This window comes from Plectropomus leopardus, chromosome 6, assembly GCF_008729295.1.
Source record: "Plectropomus leopardus isolate mb chromosome 6, YSFRI_Pleo_2.0, whole genome shotgun sequence".
Classification (NCBI taxonomy): domain Eukaryota; kingdom Metazoa; phylum Chordata; class Actinopteri; order Perciformes; family Serranidae; genus Plectropomus; species Plectropomus leopardus.
The window spans coordinates 12239639-12260841 of record NC_056468.1 but is presented as its reverse complement, the minus strand read 5'-3'; the positions used below and the strand labels follow the sequence as shown (position 1 = coordinate 12260841).

At 38.4% G+C, this 21203-nt stretch overlaps 1 protein-coding gene across 1 annotated transcript; it reads right to left on the bottom strand.

The window, feature by feature from the left end:
- Positions 1-3423: 3423 nt before the first annotated feature.
- LOC121944109 (kinesin-like protein KIN-14E) lies at positions 3424-7852 on the bottom strand. Its single transcript, XM_042487787.1, has 9 exons — positions 7820-7852; positions 7512-7704; positions 6863-7043; positions 6477-6714; positions 4537-4697; positions 4333-4437; positions 4105-4202; positions 3610-3688; positions 3424-3474 (listed from the first exon to the last, which is right to left on the bottom strand). The coding sequence occupies exons 1-9, from the start codon at positions 7836-7838 to the stop codon at positions 3424-3426; spliced, it is 1125 nt and encodes a 374-aa protein (XP_042343721.1). The 5' UTR covers positions 7839-7852.
- Between the last annotated feature and the right edge of the window lie 13351 nt (positions 7853-21203).

Here is a 21203-nt window from a genome sequence, read left to right as displayed (position 1 = left end):
TTTCTAAAGACTTAAACAGGAGTCCCACAGAGTTGTGTCCTTGGTCCACTTCTTTTCAGTTTATATATCAATGACTTGCCACAGTAATGTCTTGAAGCTGGTTTTCAGACGTATGCAGATGATACAGTCATATATGTATCTGGTAGATCATCTCTGTCAGTTTTCACACAGCTGTCATATAATTTTCAAACCATAGCAGCATGGTTTGAGAACTCTTGTTTTAGACTCAACGTTAAGAGGCCTTAAAAGGTGTCATTTTGCGTGTCTTCAAGGGCTCATCCCTCATTAGTAGCCAGTAAGTTAAATCTAAATATTAATGGTCAAGGTATTGAACAGGTTTTGAATATCTCAGCCTGAAGTTAAAAGTCCCTCCTAAAAAGCATTTTTAAATGCTGAGTAAGGTTGCAAAAGCAAAAATAAATAAACTGACTTCTTTGAGACTACCTACCTTTTCATGATGCAGATAGTTTCACATACTCTATGATCTTTTCAAACTTAAGTTATTGTGTAACCTCTTTATCACAAGCCCCATTTACAACTAAGCCTCTTATTATGATACATAGTTAAGCAATTCAAATTCTTGACAGAAAGCCAATAAGATCACATTAGCAGGAACTGCAAGGTACCTTTATTTAAATCCTCGTTTGGACAGATAGGAACATGCAGAATTTCTTCGGTCCTTCTTATTTCTGTGTTTGGGATGTTTATGGATGTGTCCCCCTAAAGCACTCAGGGCAGGGCTTTATAAAAAGGTAGCAACCAAGCGCCATACCATTTGCAGCCGTTATCTAAGAGACACAGCACGAATAAAATGCAAATTGAGTGAGGTGAAACGCCATGCGAAAGTGAATCTTGAGTTGGCTTTTGCATTAACTTGTGATGGTGAGCATGTTTACAAACAGCTACAGACAATCCAGCATTGTATACCTTTAGTGTATATATTTATTGTTGACTTTGTGTTTTGTATTACTCATGTAAGACCCATCTAGGGGCAGGTATTGTAAATTAGCTTAGGCTATATAGGCTGCATTGAGTGGCATCGTTTTGTGCAACATACTTGTCCCTATACTCTAAAAAAAAAAACCCAAAAAACAAATTTGTCATATAAAAGTATTGTAACACTAAGAGTGTTCTTAATGGCTTCCAAAAATGCTAACACTAACTGTTTACTGTATAAAGGCATCACTCCCAGTCCGCCTGTGTGTGTGGTCATGTACACAAACCATTTACAGTGCCGAATTGCTTTGTGTCGACTAATTAACAAAACACACCAAGAGGATGAGACCCTGGCCCCCTCATCAGCCATGTTCTCTCCCCATGTGCTTTCTGTGTCTTTGTCTCACACTTTGTTCTAGTCCACAGAGCTCACAGTAGGATTTAAACTATGGCCGTCATTAAAGAATAACAAATCACAGTGAACATGTGCTGAGTGGCAGCTGATCTAAAGCAGCCAATAAAACATTGCACGCAAAGCTAGGAATCGTGGCTCTAATGTGGCAGAACAAAGAGAAGCACTTGAGGGGCCCACGGTATAGATTAAAAATGCTGAACAATTAAGACTGGGCATAATCGCAGACAAAAGACGGTCTTCTAATAGAAACTGTTCAGCACTGACATGTCACCCTGGATCAAAAAATTTCAGTTTGAAGCCTCCACTCTGCTGTGACTGTTTTAGTCTGAATTAAGGTTTAGAATGAGACAAAAAAACAATAAACCCCAGAGTCAGCCTCTCTGTTGGCCAAATCATTGCTTCTCCACATAGCCACATATACAAAACCTTACCATATGAAGAGAAAGCAGACCTTGCCTATTTATTAACACCTCCAAAGTAAAAAAATCGGCTATTTTCTCCTGCAAATTCTGGCACTTTTTATACAGTTTTCTTTACTTTCATTCATAAAGCTCTAATTTTAGCAAACCCACTACCCGTTTGAAAAAAGAAAACAACAACAACAACAACAGGACAGGGCCTTTGCGTGTTTGAGAGTGTCCATTCCCAGCCAAAGGGTATGACCCCGTTATAGAGTAGGAACAGGTCATGGGCCCTGGAGACTTAACCTCTGCTAATGGGCTATAAACTCGATGCCTTTTCCCACATACAATAGGAGTGCGAACTGATTGACCAACTGACTATTTGCCTCTTCAGTTACACGCTGGACCCTGCATTGTAGAGGCCTCATTCTATAGATCCAGGCAGGCAGCGCCCATTAACAGACTGCACGCAATCCCCTGAATGCAGCTGCCCCGATGATGTCACCCATCCTTCCATTTGACAAAATTATACATTTAAATTACTTATATGATGGTTCATAAGCATGTACAGCTTAAATAATGCATACAACATATAAAATAGGCCACCAAGTAATGGCTCAAACGAACCCAATTCAACACATTACTGCAGTAGTGGAGGTAGCCTACATCTACTTATACTATACTTACTAGTTTGTACTTGATTTGAGCATTTTACATTTTCTGCTACTTTATAGTTTCAAAGGGTTATGTAGGCTATATTTTGATGCTAAACTTTTAAACTTTTATTTAAAGGGATACTTTGCCAATTTTTAACTAGCTTTGTGTGGGTACTATGTGTATATGAGCCAGCACCCACATCTCCCTCGTCATCTGCCAGTAAAAATCCATGGCTGAAGGGCTGTAACTCAAACTACAGATTGTATTCCAGCATTTTTGTATGCCTGCCAACACAGACACAAAGAGTATAGAAGTAGACTGAGAGACAGAGCCACCCCTCTCTCACTCATAAACACAGATCAAATTCATATTAAATGGTAAAACTAGGCAGTGCTGATCCGTATAAACAAAGTTTATTTTATTGTATTGCCAATTTCTCACCTAAAATGTCTCCAGAAACATATTTCAGTGCACTGTTTAGCTGTTATACAAGAGTTTGTGAACTAGAAGTTTGTGCCATATGTTTCCTGTAATAGGAGGCTGAAAAAAACTGAGATCAAAAGGTAAAACCAGAAACAAATTTTAGTGCACTGTTTAACTGTTATACAACACTGTTTGTTACCAGCTGGCCACCATATTGTTTTCAGACAACTTGCATTACTTCACCCACCAGTGGAAGTGTTTATTGTTCTGGTGCAGCACAGTCAATTGTGGTAGTTGCAGGTTTTCTTCCTCTTAAGTTAAAGCAAATGCCGTTTTTTCTGTTTTCTCTGGTCACATAGCACCAGTTTCAACAGTTTTTGCATCTTTCTACAATAGACAGCCCAGCTTTATCAAAAGAACATCTTTCCAGCTGTTAAATACTTTTAGAAGTAAAAAAAATGTAAATGCGGAACTTTTATTTATAACAGAGAATTTCTACACTGTGGTATTTCTACTTTCACTTGAGTAAGAAATCTGGGTATTTTATTGTACTCCATCCACCACTGACTTTACTCCTCTGTTGTACACAGTTCAGATTTCCTCCTCTTCCACCGTCTGTCCCGACCTCAGCTTCGTAATGACCTATCAAAAACAGGAAATGGAAACAGAAAAAAACAAATAAAGTTAGTATGACTGTTTGAATGTGGCCATCAAAATATGTGATATTTTACATAGACATCTTTAGTCATCTTTTGTAACACATACAGTAACACAAACCTCTTTCAGCTGGGCAATCTCTTTGCTCTCCACATGTCTCTGAGCATTGTTGGTTATGGCCTTCACTCTTGTTGCATAACTGGAAAATTCAGGAAGTTAATCTTTTTAAACCTGAGCACATTGGCATGATTTCATTCAAAACATGGGAATAAGGCAATGAGCAACAAAAGAAGAAACTGTCCAAAATTTGCAAGAAATTTGTAAAAAAAAAAAAAAACAACAACAAAGAAACAAAAAAAGCACAAGAAAATTACTTGAAAATTTGTAATAAATGAATAAATAAACACAAAATGACAATAAAAAAACAAGGAAATGACCTTGAAAAAGTGCTTAAAAATTTTAGTAATTCAAAGATATAAATACTTGTGAAAGGTGTCTAAAAGAAGACAAGTGATGACAAGTGATGTCGCTCCAGGTTTAAAAGGGTTAAGGTGTTTATAGGAGTTTGTTAGCATTCAGTAAATTAGAAAAGATGGATCTCTATTTGTAGCTTACACGAGAGATGTGAGCGTCTCATCGAGGTTGCATTCTGAAGGGGAGATGTTGACGATCATGAGGGTTTTGGCATTTCCACCCAGAGAGTCCTGCATCACCTGGGAGAGATGAAACGCATGTCTGCATTACAGTCCATTATCACATATAAGCAGTTTATTGCTCATTGCTACAGGTTTGTGTTTGAATTCACTCAAAATTCAAAGCATGCTGTTTTTTTTGAATGATTACCTGTGTGAGCTTGCTGTTCCTGTAGGGTACATGTGGCAGTTCAGCAGACAGGGCTGAGATCACATCGCCCAGCGCACTCAGAGACTTGTTGATGGAGTTAGCCTCCTGCAGACGAGAGGAGAGTTAGAGGCCATAATACTTTCAATTATTTTTACAATCAACTGATGAGCCTATCAAAAAAAAACAAAAACATTTTGAACAGACCTTTAGCTGGTGGTTCTTAGCACCAGTCTTGGCCGCTCTCTCGCTGCCTGCCAGGTCTACCAGACTCAGCTTCCCCGTGCTCACGCTCCCATTGGTCAGATTCCTGCCCTCCACCATGATGCAAACAATCAGATGGGAGCGGGAACTCTCCACATTCATCTCTTGGGAAACAGACACGACATAAAAGTCGCTGAATTGACTTTGATAGCTTTGACGTTAGATACAGATAATCCCAATTCAGCAAATTATTCAGTGGTGGAAAAAGTACATTTACACATTTAGTTTTAGGTCCTCGTACAGTAGTAGTAGTTTTAACTTTGATTACTTATTTTATTTATGAAATGTCAGCAACAAGTACAAAATCCTAATTACAATGTGAGAGTTTGAATCATTATTGGAAATTTGACCAACTGTCTAAAATCTTTCTCAAAAATCTGACCCCTGACCCCCGTATAGCTATTCTGGGCAATAGTAAAGTGCTGATAAACTTTGATGGTCATGAAATGAAACTTATTTTGTTGGCTATCACTGGAAATCAAAGACCCCTCCCTCAAATAAACAGTGGTGGACAGAACTGTTATCTTATTACACCCCTGAAAAAATTATGTATCATATAAGAGGGCAACAATTACATTTTCAAAAAGTCTGGGTTCGTGTTGTAGATTATATCCCCAGTATGGGGGGTAAACTAGAGCAGCTTATGTAATATAATTGTAGCCTGTATTTGCTGTATTTGTCTTTTCTCTCCCCCCTTTTTTGTTGTTGCTGTTGTTGTTGTTGTTGTTTTGAGACTCTACTTGAGCTTAATGAGATCTCGGTATAATGGCATGTGCTGTTTTGCACTAGGTTTGGGCTGGGGTGAGATGGGAAATCATCATGTTGAAAAATTCTGTGTGCTCTTTACAAATTATTTGTGAAATCGAATTAAAATAAAATAGTTAAAAAAAATCCTAATTACAATCTCCCAGAGCCCAAGGTGATGTTTTTCAAAAACAGAATGATTTATTTTAGATTCATATAAAAAAGAAACATTTGAGAATGTTGACATTATTTTTCTTGAGAAAAACATGTAAAATTCCTAGGATCAATTAATAATTGAAGTGTTTTAGATCAAGTCAAAATGTCTGTGACTAAAGAGGAAAAAAATTCAAAATTACCATTAAAAACATATCTATCTATCTATCTATCTATCTATCTATCTATCTATCTATATATATATACTATATATATATATGTCATGGGCCCCACTATATATAATGTTACAACACAATTATTCTTTATCATTCTGTACCTTCCTTTCTTCCATAGTATTTAGTAAAATATAAGTGTGTGAGTTTTTTTTTATTAGTTATTGTTATGCATAATTTTGTAGTTTGTTTCTCCAGCTCATGCATGGATTACTGAACAGACCAGGGGCCCAAAGTGTCATGGGCCCCACTGGTCATCTGCAGAATGTCATTTAAATTATTGTCACGTATACTGACCAAAAGACTAAAAAGGGCTGCAAAGAGATGAAAACAAGAGACACAAAATGACATCAAAGAGACAAAAAACAAAGAGATGCAAAAAAACAAGAACAACAAAAAAGAGGCAAAACAACAAAGTTCATGTGTCTTGCTCAGGTGGTGGGTCCTTTTGCATATCTGTGCCCAGGGGCCTGTTGTCTCCTAATCTGCCCATGCTCCAGCTCCCTGTTACTAAAACATGAGGCGCATCCTGTGATGAATCTGATGACCTGTGTGCATCTATAAAACAATGTTGCTCCTCTTCCTACAGTATGCTGATTCACAGTTTTGCTGCGCTGCCACTCACTGCCTGGTCCAGTAATGATGTACCTAGCTGCCGCCCCGTCATACTGACTGTAACTAACACGATTAATCCAAACCATTTAGCAGGGCCCTGTTTGAACTGGGCAGCATGGCACGGTATAGAGGACTCACTGGTAGCAGAGATGTGTCGGTTGGCGCAGGCCTGCTGGAACAGAGCATAGAGCTCCTGGGCACTGGAAGCCTCTTTTGTCTCTGCTCCTTGGGCGAAAACAACCCCTTTTCTGTTCCTCTTGATCTCCACCCGCCTGGCCTGGCCATGGGACTGGGGCTGTGCATGGGCCTCACCAGCCAGGCTCACAAAGAGGTCCTGCAGCATGTCGTTGTACAGCTCCAGCATATAGGCTGAAACCTGAGGTAAAAGGATGGAGACGCAGACAGAGAGGAATAAAGTCAGGGGAGATGAGAGATGATGTGAGGTTCTCATTATTTATTTAATTCAATGTAAAATCTTTCCATTCTCCCAGATACAGTCACATCGATGATACACTGTCTGTTACCTTGAAGTCAAATTTGGCGCTGCTTTCCCGTATGATATCAAATATAGCATTAAAAGATCTCGGCATGATCCCGGGGTTCTTCTGTTCTTTATCTCCGACCATGGTGAAGGTCTTCCCTGAGCCCGTCTGACCATACGTAAAGATGCAGACGTTGTAACCATCGATAGCTGACTGGATCAGCCTGTGGAGGAAACAAATTCTGAACTGCTCTGCTGATAGCATTGAAACATCTGTACTTTGATTTCAGGCCCCTCAGGCACCTCCATCAGCTACCTATGTGACTAAAGCTACTAAACCTTTACCGTAGGCTGAATTGACACAAATTTGCAGCCTATTTTTATTTATTACTACTACTAAATATATATATATATATATATATATATATATATAATATTTTTTTACAGGTACTGATTATTTTATTTATTAATTATTTCTTTAAAAAAAAAAACTTTCCTTTTTTTTGGCTTCATTTCAGGTAATTCCTTAGTTACAATAGTTACTTGTAACTTTTTACAAATGTCATGCTAAATTGTGGGAAATTTCTCAAGATGCTAATCACTGCCACCTTTTGAAAAAAATCAAGCCAGTTTGCTTACGGCTTACAAGAGTTTGAGAGAAATTTGTGAATATTCTGTATAATCCTGCTCACCTGTTGGTGTCATGAAACAGGTCTTCCTGAGAGGCTTCAGCACTAAACACCTTGTCAAACTGAAACTCTCTCTGCCCACGGGGGGTTTCTACAGTGACAGAGTAATCATCTATTTTCTCCACAACGACGGCTCCACCTTGTGCAGTCTCTGTTCGGTTTAATGGTCGAATCCGACAAAACACTCTGATTTTGCCTAAGAAAAAATATAGGACACAACACCATAATAAAAGAGAGGTTTAAACTGAGAAGGCCTCACTTCTTGGTGTTTTATTTCACACATAAACCTTTAATTTTCGGGACTGTGTTACCTTTCATGTCTTCCACCATATTGTAGTACTTCTTCCTCATTGTCTTTCTGAGGTGTAGTTCTCAATTATTTTCTTTTTCTCCTCTTTGACTTGCTTTAGCTTTAGAGAAGAGTATGAAAACACACAGCTGAATTGAAGAATCGGTGTAAAACATGTATTTTGTAGCTGCTTGGACTAGAAATATACTGACTCTATGCAAGTCAGTATATTTGCAGCAATGTCTTCAAGCTGTTAAATCACAGACAATAATGAATCCAGTTTATGTCAGCTGACTGCATCCAAACCATCACACAACAGCCGCAGGCTTGGTATGTATGATGCCCTAACAACTCATGTGATTTATGTCACAGTCTGCCCTCATGATGGTACAGCCGAAATTCAGCAAATTCACCACAGATGTTATTAAGTGGCACTTGTGTAAAATAACAACGAATACCCAATTCTGTTTCTTGCTGAATATAGAGGGCAGCTTATCATCTCTGAGGCTTGACCTGATACTTTGACCTGTGTGATAAAAAACCAACCTGATCCTGCAGCAAGAGAAGCTGTTGACCGACACTCTTCACTCCCTCTGTGGTTCGGATCGTCCCTTGTCCCAGTATGTCTTCCAGCTCTGAGACCGTGTCGCAGTCTGAGCAAAACAAAAATGAAAACTCACATGCACCTGTGAGCCAATTATAGTGCAGATACAGAAACATACAGTTTTTGTACAGCGAGACAGATGTACGTGATAGCGCCTAGTGCAAGTATTACAGTTAATAGTAAAAGCAATGTTGTAGCACTTAAGATGAGTCTTGGTTTCAAGACTACTTTTTGAATGTCTCAGTTTTGTCTTGGTCTCAGACAGAATAATGGATTAATGGATTTTATTTCAAGACTGGTCAAGACTACAACTGTGAGGATATCAATAAATTGCCTGTGCAAAATATATATATATATATGTATATAGTGTTGAAAAAATGGCTAAGTTCATTTCTGCTCCTTAGAGTTTGTTTATTACACACATATCTGTTTATTATATATATATATATATATATATATATGTGTGTCTTGGCTTGGTCTTGGTTAAGGCGTTCTTGACTGCTGAATGCATGTGATGTGAGTATAATCATTCATTTACAGTTGGCTGCAGTCAACATATTTATTTACCATATATTTCAGGACTTTTGCCAGTTTTGATGCAGTCCAAAGCCAGTTGAGAGACCTCGTGCCCCCTCACTGTTTCTTGTAGTAAAGACAAACTTGACTCATATTCATCTAACCTGAAATGCGAAAAAAACAAACATTTGAATGATTATATATCAGACACTAAATGAAAGAAAGGCAATGTGAAAATTAGCCCCATTTACCCTACCACTTTTATATAGAAATTATCTGTGGGTATTTCAACCAGCAAGCAGTCAGTTATGGTTTATGTCAATGATCTCTAACCCATCTTGGTCGGTGGTTTTATCCTCTCTGTCATTACTATCTTCATGGGCCATCTGTAGACGGTCCAGTTTGTCTCTGGCATCAACCAGAGCAAGCCGATTCTCCTCAATCATGTGGTCCAGAAGAGCTCTGGTCTCAGACACAGCACTGCAGATAGCATGAGCCTGGAAAACAAAACAATGCAATATATGGTATCAATACAACAAAGTCGTAAAATCAGGGTTATATCTAAAGATACGATTCGATACGATATGATACGATATGATACGATATGATACGATATGATACGATATGATACGATACGATACGATACGATACGATACGATACGATACGATACGATACGATATGATACGACACTGTATTGTTCCTGTAGTCTCAGTCTCATACTACGCCCATAAATGCCTTCGTACTCACAATAAAACAAAACACAAATGTACAAAACAGCACCAGTTGCAACAAATCACACCAATAAATTGGACATAATTCAAAAAGCACATGCAAAATAATGCACATACATTGCACATAACACATATTTCACACACCCGTTGTTAAAACATCATTGAACTATCACGCAATCCCTGCAGCCTTAAGCAGCATTGTTTAAAAGCTTGATAGAGGTAGGAACAAGCAGAATAAGTATTTCCTGTCACTAGAAAACAAGAATGCCATATTTAAAATAAGTTAAGACACAGACATTCAGAAGTTGGTTTCCACATAGTTTTATAGTTGAACAGCACCGTGTGTATGACAGTGGGAAGCAGGACACTGCAGGGTGGCTTAGGGACAGGGCTCCTCTCCGCCTCCAGCAGCTCAGTGATCTCTCTCTCCCTCTGACACAGGCTCTCTTTTAGCTCCTCCAGACGGGCTTTAGCTCCCTCCAGTGGCTGATTTGGGTCACTGCCAGCCTGTAGACAGAGCCACCTTAAAGGGTCAGTGCGCTCAAATCACAAAAAAATATTTTGACATACAGATTATATCTCAAAAATTCTGCCACCACCCAAATACCTAAATATCAAACGTGTTTAATGTGGTAGTCTCGGATCATTTCCCAGTCTTTGTAATATGACCTGTTCCACATCTGTTCCCTCAGAAGGTGTCTCATGAAGTTTTCTATTGGTTACTTTGTTGATATGTTTATAATCTTAGCTCATGCACCTCAGATATGATCAGGCTGCCATGGTAACTAATTCCAACCCACCACAGCGTGTTGAGCAGAAACTCCTTTGTTCTCTGTGCTTTCACCTTCCTCTGCAGCTTCCTGCTGCTCCTGTGATGTTACTGTCAACATTTCTTGGACTTTTCCTACTTCCTGTCTGGCCAATTGCAGCTCCTGTAGTGCTGGTCAGTGTCACAGGGCGTTAGTTGAGGTATTGCATGCAAAGGTCAGTTGTTTTGCAGGCATACATATAGTATAAATGGCTGCATGCAGACTCACTGGAGGCCTGGTGGCTGTGCAGGGCATCCAGCCTGTTGGAGAACAGTTCCAGCATTTTGCTCTAAAAGAAAGACCAAAGTTGGTCCATTAATTATGTAATACTATAAAAAAAAGGTGCCTTTACTGAAATATGGCCACAAGGGTGTGCTACAGTCCAAAGGAACGCATACAAGTTTATGAAGCCTATGCAACCTTCTCTCTGTGCCACTGTAGGGCCTCCTCTTTACTCCTCCTCCTCTCCGCTCTCTGCTCCTCCAGCAGCTGCTCATTCTGCGCAGTCAAGGCCTGCAGGAAACAGGAAGGACATGAAATACATTATAAATAGATAAAACTGTTAAACTTCTCAGCTAAATGGGTTGTAACATAACGCCAACATTTCCGCTGAAGTTCTGAAGCAGAGATCAGAGAGTTTGACTGTTTTGTTGAACGTCACGATGAGTGAGAACAAAATGTGCCACATGAGGAGTTGCAGGGGAGTGAGCCAGATAATAAGGCAGGAAGTAGGAAAATTTAGGGAGTTGGTTAGGTTTGAAATAATAAAGACACTTTGCTAAGAGGTAGGGAGGGAGAGATGGACGACTGACTAATAATGACCATCACTGACCGCGACTCTCCTCTCCCAGTCAGCGTTCTTATTCTCCACCTTCTCCTGGTAGACGTCCAGGATCCTCCTCAGAGTGTTTAACTTGTTCTGGTGATGAGATCTGATCCTCTGCGCGGTCCACTCCTGATCACACAGTGAGATCGGTATCACTGTTATTTGCTAGGACTTTTTCTCTCTCTCTCATACACGCTTACATGCCTCCTGACCTGGTTCTCTCGCACTGTGACCTGAAAGCTCTCCTCCAGCTCCTGCACCATTTCCAGGTGTCTTCTCTTCATTGCTTCCATGTCTGCAGCTATCTGTTTTGGGATGTATAGTACACACATAAACACCTCACATGTATGAAATAGCATCTTGGTTGCAAATACTATTTTTTTTTAGATTATAATATTAATATTATAAGGTGTTTATGTGTGTACTATACATCCCATAACAGCACAATGCTCTCCACATTCTCAAATACAAAAAAAAATAAGTAAACAAATAAATAAAATAATAATAGACAATAATATAATAGGGAAAAGAAAAAGAAACTAAAATAAACTTTACAAAACAACTAAAAAACAACCATCTATATAAAAAAAGGCAGATACATCAAGAAAGATGACGAAGTTCTCTCAAACAGACCATCATGCCCCTTTACTTTGTGCCGTTAGTCTCTCTAAGAGTAAGACATTGCAAGTTTCCTGGTGCCACTGTGTGACTGAGGGAGGTTTGTCACTTATCCACTGCTTTAAGATACATCTCCTACCAAGGAGTAGGAGTTTGTCACATAGTTTGAAGCCAGATTTACTCAGGAACAGTGTTTTAGATGGCAAGCTCGGTATGAAGAGGCCTTCATCTTTAGTTTCATTTAGTTATTTTCAGCAAAAAAATCTTTGCTCAATTCCTGTGCAATATTGCTCCAGAATTTTGAGATCTTAGGACATTCCCAAAAATTGAATGTATGTCCCAGCATTTCTTTTACATTTAATACAAAGAGGGGAGATCAGGTCGTTCATTTTAATAAGAATAAAAGATGTTACGTGGGATCTGCAGAGTATCATTATTTTTAAAATATATTGTTTATGTTGGGATTTTTGAGAAACATAAGCATATGCAATCAGCATAACAAAACGAGGTATACAAAGATATATGTAAAGCTGCACAATACTTGCACACAGATTTGTGCATGTTGGTCTAACATTTTGTGCAGAACCATATTCTTACACACACACACACACACACACACACACACACACACACACACACACACACCTAAACAAACAGCAAAATAAAAAAAACGAAACAAACAAAACAAAAAAAAAAGGTTTAGTACTGAAATTTGTTTCTTTCTAACACATTTTTCATTGTAGAATCTACCTTATCCTTTTCAAATTCTACCATGTATGCATTTTAAATTTTTTAGATTAAATGCCTCCCTGGGCCACAGCAGCAGCATCAGGGCAGCCATGTGAGTGTGAGGAACAACACAACACAGTGTCTGACAGTGTCTTCATTGTGTGTCTGCTATCTCACTGAACAACTGGAAACAGCAAACGCTCTAAGTCACATGTCTAAAGGAAAATCACTGTTTCATAAGAAGTTTGGAGTCATACTTGTTTTTCAATATTTATGTCTAGTGCTATTAAATGGATTCTCCTCGGAACATAAGCACTTCGCTGTGTAAGACACGGTGCTTGTTCTGTGCTGTTGTCCCGCGATGATCGATGATTTTACCTGAGTGACGCAGATTTCGGCTGACTCGTAGGGGATGTAGATCCTGACCTCTTGTGACCTGTCTGCCTCTGTCGCTTCACTGCTGTCTGACAGCTGAGACTCTGATGTGCCTGCAGACAGAACATGCTGTAAATCACCATTCAGTTTGCATGCATGCAAAATGAAAGCAGCCACTATCACTATGTACATTTATAATAAGGGTACAAATCATATACTAAAGAAATGTTTAACTAATGCATGGCTCATGAAGATTTAATGCATGAGCGAACACAGGACATATCATGGATTACTGTGGCTCACCATTTACAAATGATTAAGTCACTTTGACTATATGTGATGAGTCCATTCAAATCGATCAAGTACAGAATGTTAATACACAGTTACGTCATACATTAAGTAATGATTGATTATTCGATCAACCCTCAAAACATGAGCAAAAATACTTGATTTCTTTTGAAACATAGGAAGTTGGCAATGAGCAACTTAAGAAAAATGATCCAAAAATTTGCAAGAAATTAATAAAAAGTACAAGAACATCACTTATAAATGAAGATTATTTTTTTTTAATCAACTATTTTCTTTCAAAGTCCTGGACATTTCCTGGCAGTTTTCCCCCATGTTTCCAAAAGAATTTAAGAATTTGAACCAAATTAGCTCATAGTTCAAAGGTTTAAATACTTGTGAAAGGTGTCTAAACGCAGCAAATGAAAGTGATGCTGATCCAGGTTTCAAAGTGTTAATTGCTCAACTAAATTAGCTGGATTCCCGATACATTAAAGTTCACCTCAGATCTATACATAAGCTCAGCCTCTCTGAGAGCATAAGAGTATATATCCTCATAAATAATATGCTTTTTTCCTGTCCATTCTCCTGAAATTTGTCACTCGACACCTGTTAGATCAGGGGTGTCAAACTCATTTTAGTTAACAGGCCACATAAATTTGACCTTAAGTGGGCCACAGTGGAATACACCTATATTGAGACATCTCTCACGTGATCCTCTGAGAACCAGGGTTATGCAAGTAATCTAAAGTTCTCATTAATAGCATTTGCTTCGATGTCTCACTACAGGTGTATCCCGTAGTGAGACATCTCACTCGTGCTACTGTGAGAACTCAAGTTACGCAAGTCGCCTAACGTTATCTCCTACCTTACAGACCATTTTTCAAGCCTGATACAGATTCTTATGTACAGAAGCTGCTGATTGAAAATATTCAATAATGTTTAATAATGATCATGATAAGTATTCATTGTTCAGGAACATAAACCACGCCTCGATCACATTCTCTTTCTGCACAAAGGTATTTAAGCACCCCTGATTATCTACTGCGCTAAACTCCTCTTCTTACAACAAAAACAAACTAACTATATGTGTGTTTGCACACTTGGTTTGCATCCCAGGACAAGTGTAATTTAATTAAAAAAAGGCTTCATATGTCTGTGGGAATCTGTTCTGCTTTCAAAGAAGCTGCATGGATCTAAAATAAACTTTGATGTAACTGGAATCCAGCTAATTTGATCCCATTGATTAAAGTATGAAATAAATGCGCATAACATTTCTAACTTGATGTGAGGTAAACAGATTAATTCATAATGACAGGAATTCATCATAAATCCTGCATTAATTCATGCATTAAATCATCACGAGCCATACATTAGTTACACAATATTTCAAGTTCCAGTGTGTATTATTTAGGAGGATATACTGGCAGAAATGGAATATAATATTATATGAATGTTTTCTTTAGTGTAATCTAATGTAATCTTGGTTTAATCACCTGAAAATGAAAGTTGCTGTTTTTGTCTCCTTAGAATGAGCCGTTTATATAGGGAGCAGATCTTAGAAGATTGCTTAGTTGCACCGCCATTTTTCTACAGTAGCCCAGAATGGACAAACCAAACACTGGCTTTAGATAGGGCCATTATTGTTTTCATGTTTTTGCATTGGCCACTGTAGTAAGAAATCCCCTTTGCGAAGAGAAAAATCACAGAATTTGTTTTCATTTTATTTTTTATATAAAACTCCTTTATTCTTTGTTTTTGCTGGTTTGACCTCTGTAGACAATTAGGCACCCAGTAAAAACTGAACAATGAACACTTAAGGAATCCTCACCGTGAGTTCACGCTTGGCACATGAGAGACGTTTCAGCTGGTTGCAGTCTGTAATCCTTACCACAAGGTACCATTAAATCCCCTAAATTATACGCACTGGACCTTTAACTATGTGATTTGTACCATCATGATAATGTGTTACCATGATAGTCAATATCAAGCTTTAGTTCTCTAACCTCCGCAGCTTCTTTATTCCTGCAGTATCTCTCTGACCTCCCCACCTAACCCCCTCATCAACATCATCCCTCTCTACTAGCACCCCACCCTCTCTGTTTCTTCATCATTTTACAGCACCTCGGTTGACTTCTTGTCTGGGGTATTTTCTGTGGTCGGCGCCGATCCAGCGTCTGAACGCAGCCCACCTCCTCATCCACAGGCTTTTGTGATGAATGACAGCTTGAACAATGAAGCAAATGTTGAGGAACAGTTGGAAACAGCCCAGAGAGTGGAGTAATAGGCGAGGGACAGAGGAGAGTAAAAGCTCTTTTAACACATATTTCTATTGTCTTATTATTGTGAATGCAAATGTGTAATATTACAATTTTGAATCGCACCACACCTGAATAATGAACAGGTGCAACTTCAATTGTCATAATTAAAAACAAATTTGTTTGTGGTTCATCAACATCGTTTTGGTAACTAGTTATGTAATTTTAAGATGTTTTCACTGTCAAACAAGGTAAAATAGTTCTGCTCTGTTTGTATTTCCTGCTATCTGAGAAACACAAACAACAACAAAAGAATTATAGCAATCCAGAGGGTTATTCTTTAGACATTTAACTGAGGAGGACTTCAAAAATTCAATTACATAATCATAATAGTATACAGATGTATGCCCTGGAACCTCTTTCAGCTTTGTGTGTGTAAAGTGCCCAAACCCTGAAGGTCATATTTTAGCAGATTGCTCTCAAAAATGAACAAAAAACCCAACCATACAGCAATTGTATGACATCAAGATAAAGTCATTCAACATGTTCCCTCATCATTTTTTCTAATCAAAATTGATTTGCACTGTTTATTTTTGTTTAAAATGCATTTATCATTGGCATGCATGCGGTTTAGGGAAAATAAAACACATAAATCTCAGTGAAACCATCTACATTTTATTTATGATGTTTAAAACACGTTTTACATCTTTATGATGATAATGAGTGATTAGCATGCAGTTTATTGTCTATTTACATGTCTAGATAATTCATTGAAAATTTAGGTGATTTCAGCGATTGTGTTAATTTTCCAGTTAGTCCCTGTTTATTCTCAAGTTTGTCCATCAGTATGTGTGGCCGTATCTACAATGATGACACAGTCCATAAAATGCCTCCCCTTTAAATATTTTATCTCTCTGTCTCTTACATTCCCATCCCGCCCTCTCCCCTCTTTGTTTCCTCGTACAGGAATGTGGGCGTGCCGTCATGTCGCTACTTTCCTGCCAGAAACACCTTTCAGTGGAAAAACAGAAATTATATCAGGAATTACAAAGGAAAGTTGGTGGGATGAAGTGCAGAGGTTAAAGGTCACTACAGCAATCGGTACAGTTTACACCTTCTTAATTGCATGTGTGTATGTGGGTGTTTACAGGTCTGACCTGCTGTGCTGTCCTCATACTGGTCAAACTGTGTGTTGTGAATTATGGGACACGGCCTCTCGTCCTTTAGCTCTGGGACGCTGCCTGGTAAATCCTCCAGCACCTGGGCTGTGACAGGGACCCGTCCAGGCCGCGAGGATGCTGCATGGTCCTCAGGGTAGGTTGACCTGTTAGGTGTCTCCCAGGCGCCTGGGAAAAAATGAACATACAGATGGTGTGCAGAAGCGCAAAGTTAAATATGCAAACAGATGTAGAAATAAGGGACAGAGTGTAGACTTTACTTCCTTCAAAAAACATAGGAAAAAAAGCAATGACCAACGAAAACAAAAGACCCCAAAATTAGCAAGAAATTAGTCAAAAGTACAAGAACATTACCTGAAAATTAGTTTAAAAAAACAACAAAACAGACTTGGATACTGTGCTCTTTTGTAGAATAATTTCAATTAAAATTATTTAATGAATTATTTAAATTTAAATGATTAAATTAAATTATGATAATTGAAAATATTGTATTTTTTCCCCAACTTTTTTCTCTATGCCTTTCCCCCCATATTTTTCAAAGAAATTGCACCACTTTGTTAACGTTTCATAGGTTGAAATACCTGTGAAAGACATCTGAATGCAGCACAGGAAGGTTTCAAAGGGTTAAAATTAAACAAAGTATAGATGGATGTAGATGATCACTTAAGATGAAATGCTAAAAAGAAGCCGCAGCAGGAGAACAAAAACATCTGGACTGAAGATGCTTACAGTGACATAATGCAGGCATGATGCCAGTCTTTATATATCATAAAAGAACCCACAGATCTCTGCACATTAAAAAATCTGCAAAACAGCTACAGTCACACCAGCTGTTAAGTGTGCCGTCTGTTAGCATGTGGGTTTGCAACTGTAGTGGACCCTGCTTACTTTCATGTCCAGATCTCAGACCAGACCCTGGCAGGAACGATATGTTACGTTTGTTCTGATACGCTGACTGCTCCGCTGCTTCACAGCGGAGGCAGCCAAGCAGCTGAAATATTTAAACCTTGTCTAACTTCGCCCGTCTGCCAGCAACACATTTATAAGTCAGAACATCTCCTTACGACATACAGCGTGGTAACTGATACAGAAATGAACGCAAAGATGTCATCAACACAATGTAGTTGGAGAGCATTACGGTTGTATAAGCGGTAAGTTGTTTTTTACACTCACGTTGCTTGCCTGCAGGCGCCACAGAGTGATGTCTCCCCACTTTCTTTCCCAAGAAGGTCAGTGAATAAGATCCATTCTCAGCTCCAGAAGAGTTCACATACATACTGTATATAATTGTGAGTTGGTTGTTCCTATTGACCTTATGTTTGGTTTTCGTAGGTGAGGATATGCACTTGGATCAGTCTCAAATCTGTAGAGAAGAGAAGGTTGAAATTATTTTAAAACCACAAAGATCCCAGTAAGATGAAAAATTTGAATTTAAATGCAATTGAAAATCCCAAGATATTTTAATCTCCGTATGAACTCTTGTTCAACCATTTAAACTAGTTGCAGATGTCATAAAGCTCACACAGCAGTTTCACTCAGGGAGAGTAATCCTTTTGTCAGTCTCTCCAAACGGCTGTAAGCTACGAGCTTCTCCACAGGAAAAACTGAAAATCCCAAACTTTGAGTTTTTTCTTTCCAATTTCACAGTGCTGCATCAGGACAAATCTCACATCTTACAAGGCAAAGATTGGCACAATGCAAGCTTCTGCTAAATCAAATGATTCAAAACTGAAATTTGTGAACTGCAAAAAAAGATACACTGCCATGACACTGATACAAATCTGAAATATACGCATAAATTAAACAGAAAACACATTCAATTTCGATTGAACACTGACAAACAAAGAATTAAGATGACTTGATGATAAAAGGTCTACCTGTTTGAGAGCAGATCAGTTCCCGTCAGTGTGATTCAGTGCAGTTTGAGTGCTGCTATGCTGACCAGGAGCGTGAGGACACATCGACCCTGATCTCTAAGGGGAACCAAACTCTAAACAGTCTTTAAATATTAAACCTGCAGAGATGGAGTTTCACAAGCTTAAACCCCACACAGCCTGCTGGTAAAAAGATGCCCCAAACAGTCCTCAGGTTTCCCATGTGTAAGATACAGATTGTAACTGGATGCTGTCACACACTGACAGACACACATATATAGTTTGTACGCACACATACACACACACACACAGTTTACTCTGTCTTGTTTGTTTTCCAGGAGGCCTCACACTTTCCTCGATTGTGGGTCAAAGGAGAGAGGCTGAAATAGTTCAACCACATCCAGATAAACTGCGCTGAGGAGCATCAGGAAAATATCCTCATGCAGGTTTGTTGCAAAAAAGAGAAAATAAGTAACTAGGTCAGTAAACTTTATTTAAAAAGCACCTTTCGAGACCAGTTGCAAGGGTGCGTATAGTGCACAAGTGCCTTGGCACACTCTCAGGTTTATAGAAATGATACATAGCTGCCCTCAGTGGTAGAGTGTAATTAATTGTATGGTTGCCTCGGACACCAGTGTGTGAACGTGTGTGTGAATGGGTGAATGTGTCATGTAGTGTGAAAGCACTATAAAAGTGCTACACAATTGCAGTAATTTGACTTAAAAGTTAAATAAAAGTGTCAGATTTTACAGTGTACTTTTTACACCTCTTCATTTATTTGTTTTTCAAGATTTTAAAATTTAGCATTTTAAAATATGACCAGTGGTTGCCAGTCAATTTGGTTTGTGATCCTGTACCAAAAACAGTGCCATCCTGCTGTCGTATTTCAGATGTCTTTGAGTTGTTCACAGTTTTATCCTAGGAAGAGTGGCTATTATTTGCTCAAATCATTGAACTCAACAGGCGTCTCTATGGGATGGGCTTTTAATTCCTCCCACACAAAACTTGCTCAGCAAACATGGAAATACAGTCAAACTGGCTTTAATTTATTCAAAACCATGGGAAGAAGGTAATGAGCAACAACAAATAAAAAAATGACCCAGAGGTTGGCAAGAATGTGTGAAAAGTACAAGAAAATTACCTGTTTGGAAAAATTTGGAAAAAAAAAATCCAAAGAAAAAAAGAGGAAGTAAAACAAAATGAAAACACATGAAAAAACACGTTTAAAAATATAGAAATTCTGTTAAAAAAAACCAAAACAAAAAAAAAAAAAAACCCACACAATTAAATATATAATTATGAATATAATTCATTGGACAATTTTCCCTAGCTTTTTTAAAAGTAGTCTTTTACATCCACTATCTCTCTTTTTATATCTCTTTTTTGTGTTTATATTGTTTACTATGCAGATAATATCGTCTTCTTTGGTGCACATTGTTTCAGTGAAAGTAACTGAATGACTGAATAATGGACAGTCTTACCAAGCTAATGATGTGTGCATCATGTCTTCACTGACAAAAGTTATATATATATAGATACATACATATTTGTTTGTGTGATCTATGCAGCTAACTAACGTTAATCACCAACAGGTCGGCAACAACCTTGTTTTTTACATCCAAAGAACCTCTACAAAAATGAACTTCATGGCAACCAGACTGGGTCTTAAATTGAGACAGGCCTTTATTTGTCAAAATGTGTCACTATACCCAGATCGTAAAAGGGACTGGGCATTTAATTGGGACTCCGCTTGTATTTGAAGTTTTACTGTATGTACCTCTTGTTATGGAAAATTGTATCTTATGAGCTAACCTTTTGAAATTGCTTCTTCAACATTGCCTGAGCATCTGTACACTTCCACTGTTATGCATCACCCACACTTTCGGCACAAAAGGAAGACTGACAGCGTGTCAGACAGAGATGTGATCTGTGACAGTCTGATAAGTTAGACAGAAAGCATCCTTTGTTTCACCCTAACCCTTTGTTTGACCTTTCCCCGACCACATCTTGTATAAAAACTGTATAAATACTCCGCGCATTTTTTTCTTCTTTGCATCTCATGATCAGCCCCCTGATGATGCCAATTTGTCCAAAAGCTGCTTTAAAACAAGCTCCATGTCAAGCAGCTATAAGAGTAAAATGCTACAAGTACACTTACTTCTTCTTTTTCTTCCTCCTCTTCTTCTTCTACTCTTCTTCCACAGTTTTCTGCATCCATATTCATCCTGAAGTGGAATCAAATCAATTTAATGGCCATTACTGCTGCTGATTAAAAGGTATTGTACTATTTTGTCCTTTTGCCCTTCTGTGAGGATTTCCTGTTTTTTTTTTAGACTAAGACATTTATTTAAAACATTTGGACCACAGCTTGAGCATCTGTTTAACACACCTTACTTAGAGACAAATCCACCCATGATGCCACTTTAATGAAAAAACAGCTCCCCTCCCCCATCCTTCTCTCTTCACTGTCCAACCCCTGCTCTGGCCGTAATACACTGTGGATGAATACAGTGTCACTCAAATGTGTGGCAACTGCAACAAATAAAAAGTTGTGCAATCAAACACACACTGATCCTAAGAGAGAAAGGAAGTCTTTAAACAC

Excerpts from the sequence above, each read along its gene's own strand:
- LOC121944109 (XM_042487787.1), bottom strand. Across the intron at positions 7,044-7,511 it reads CTGTTTCATGACACCAACAG|GCTGATCCAGTCAGCTATCG; the intron begins GTGAGCAGGATT and ends TTTCCTCCACAG. Across the intron at positions 4,438-4,536 it reads CTAAGAACCACCAGCTAAAG|GAGGCTAACTCCATCAACAA; the intron begins GTCTGTTCAAAA and ends TCTCGTCTGCAG.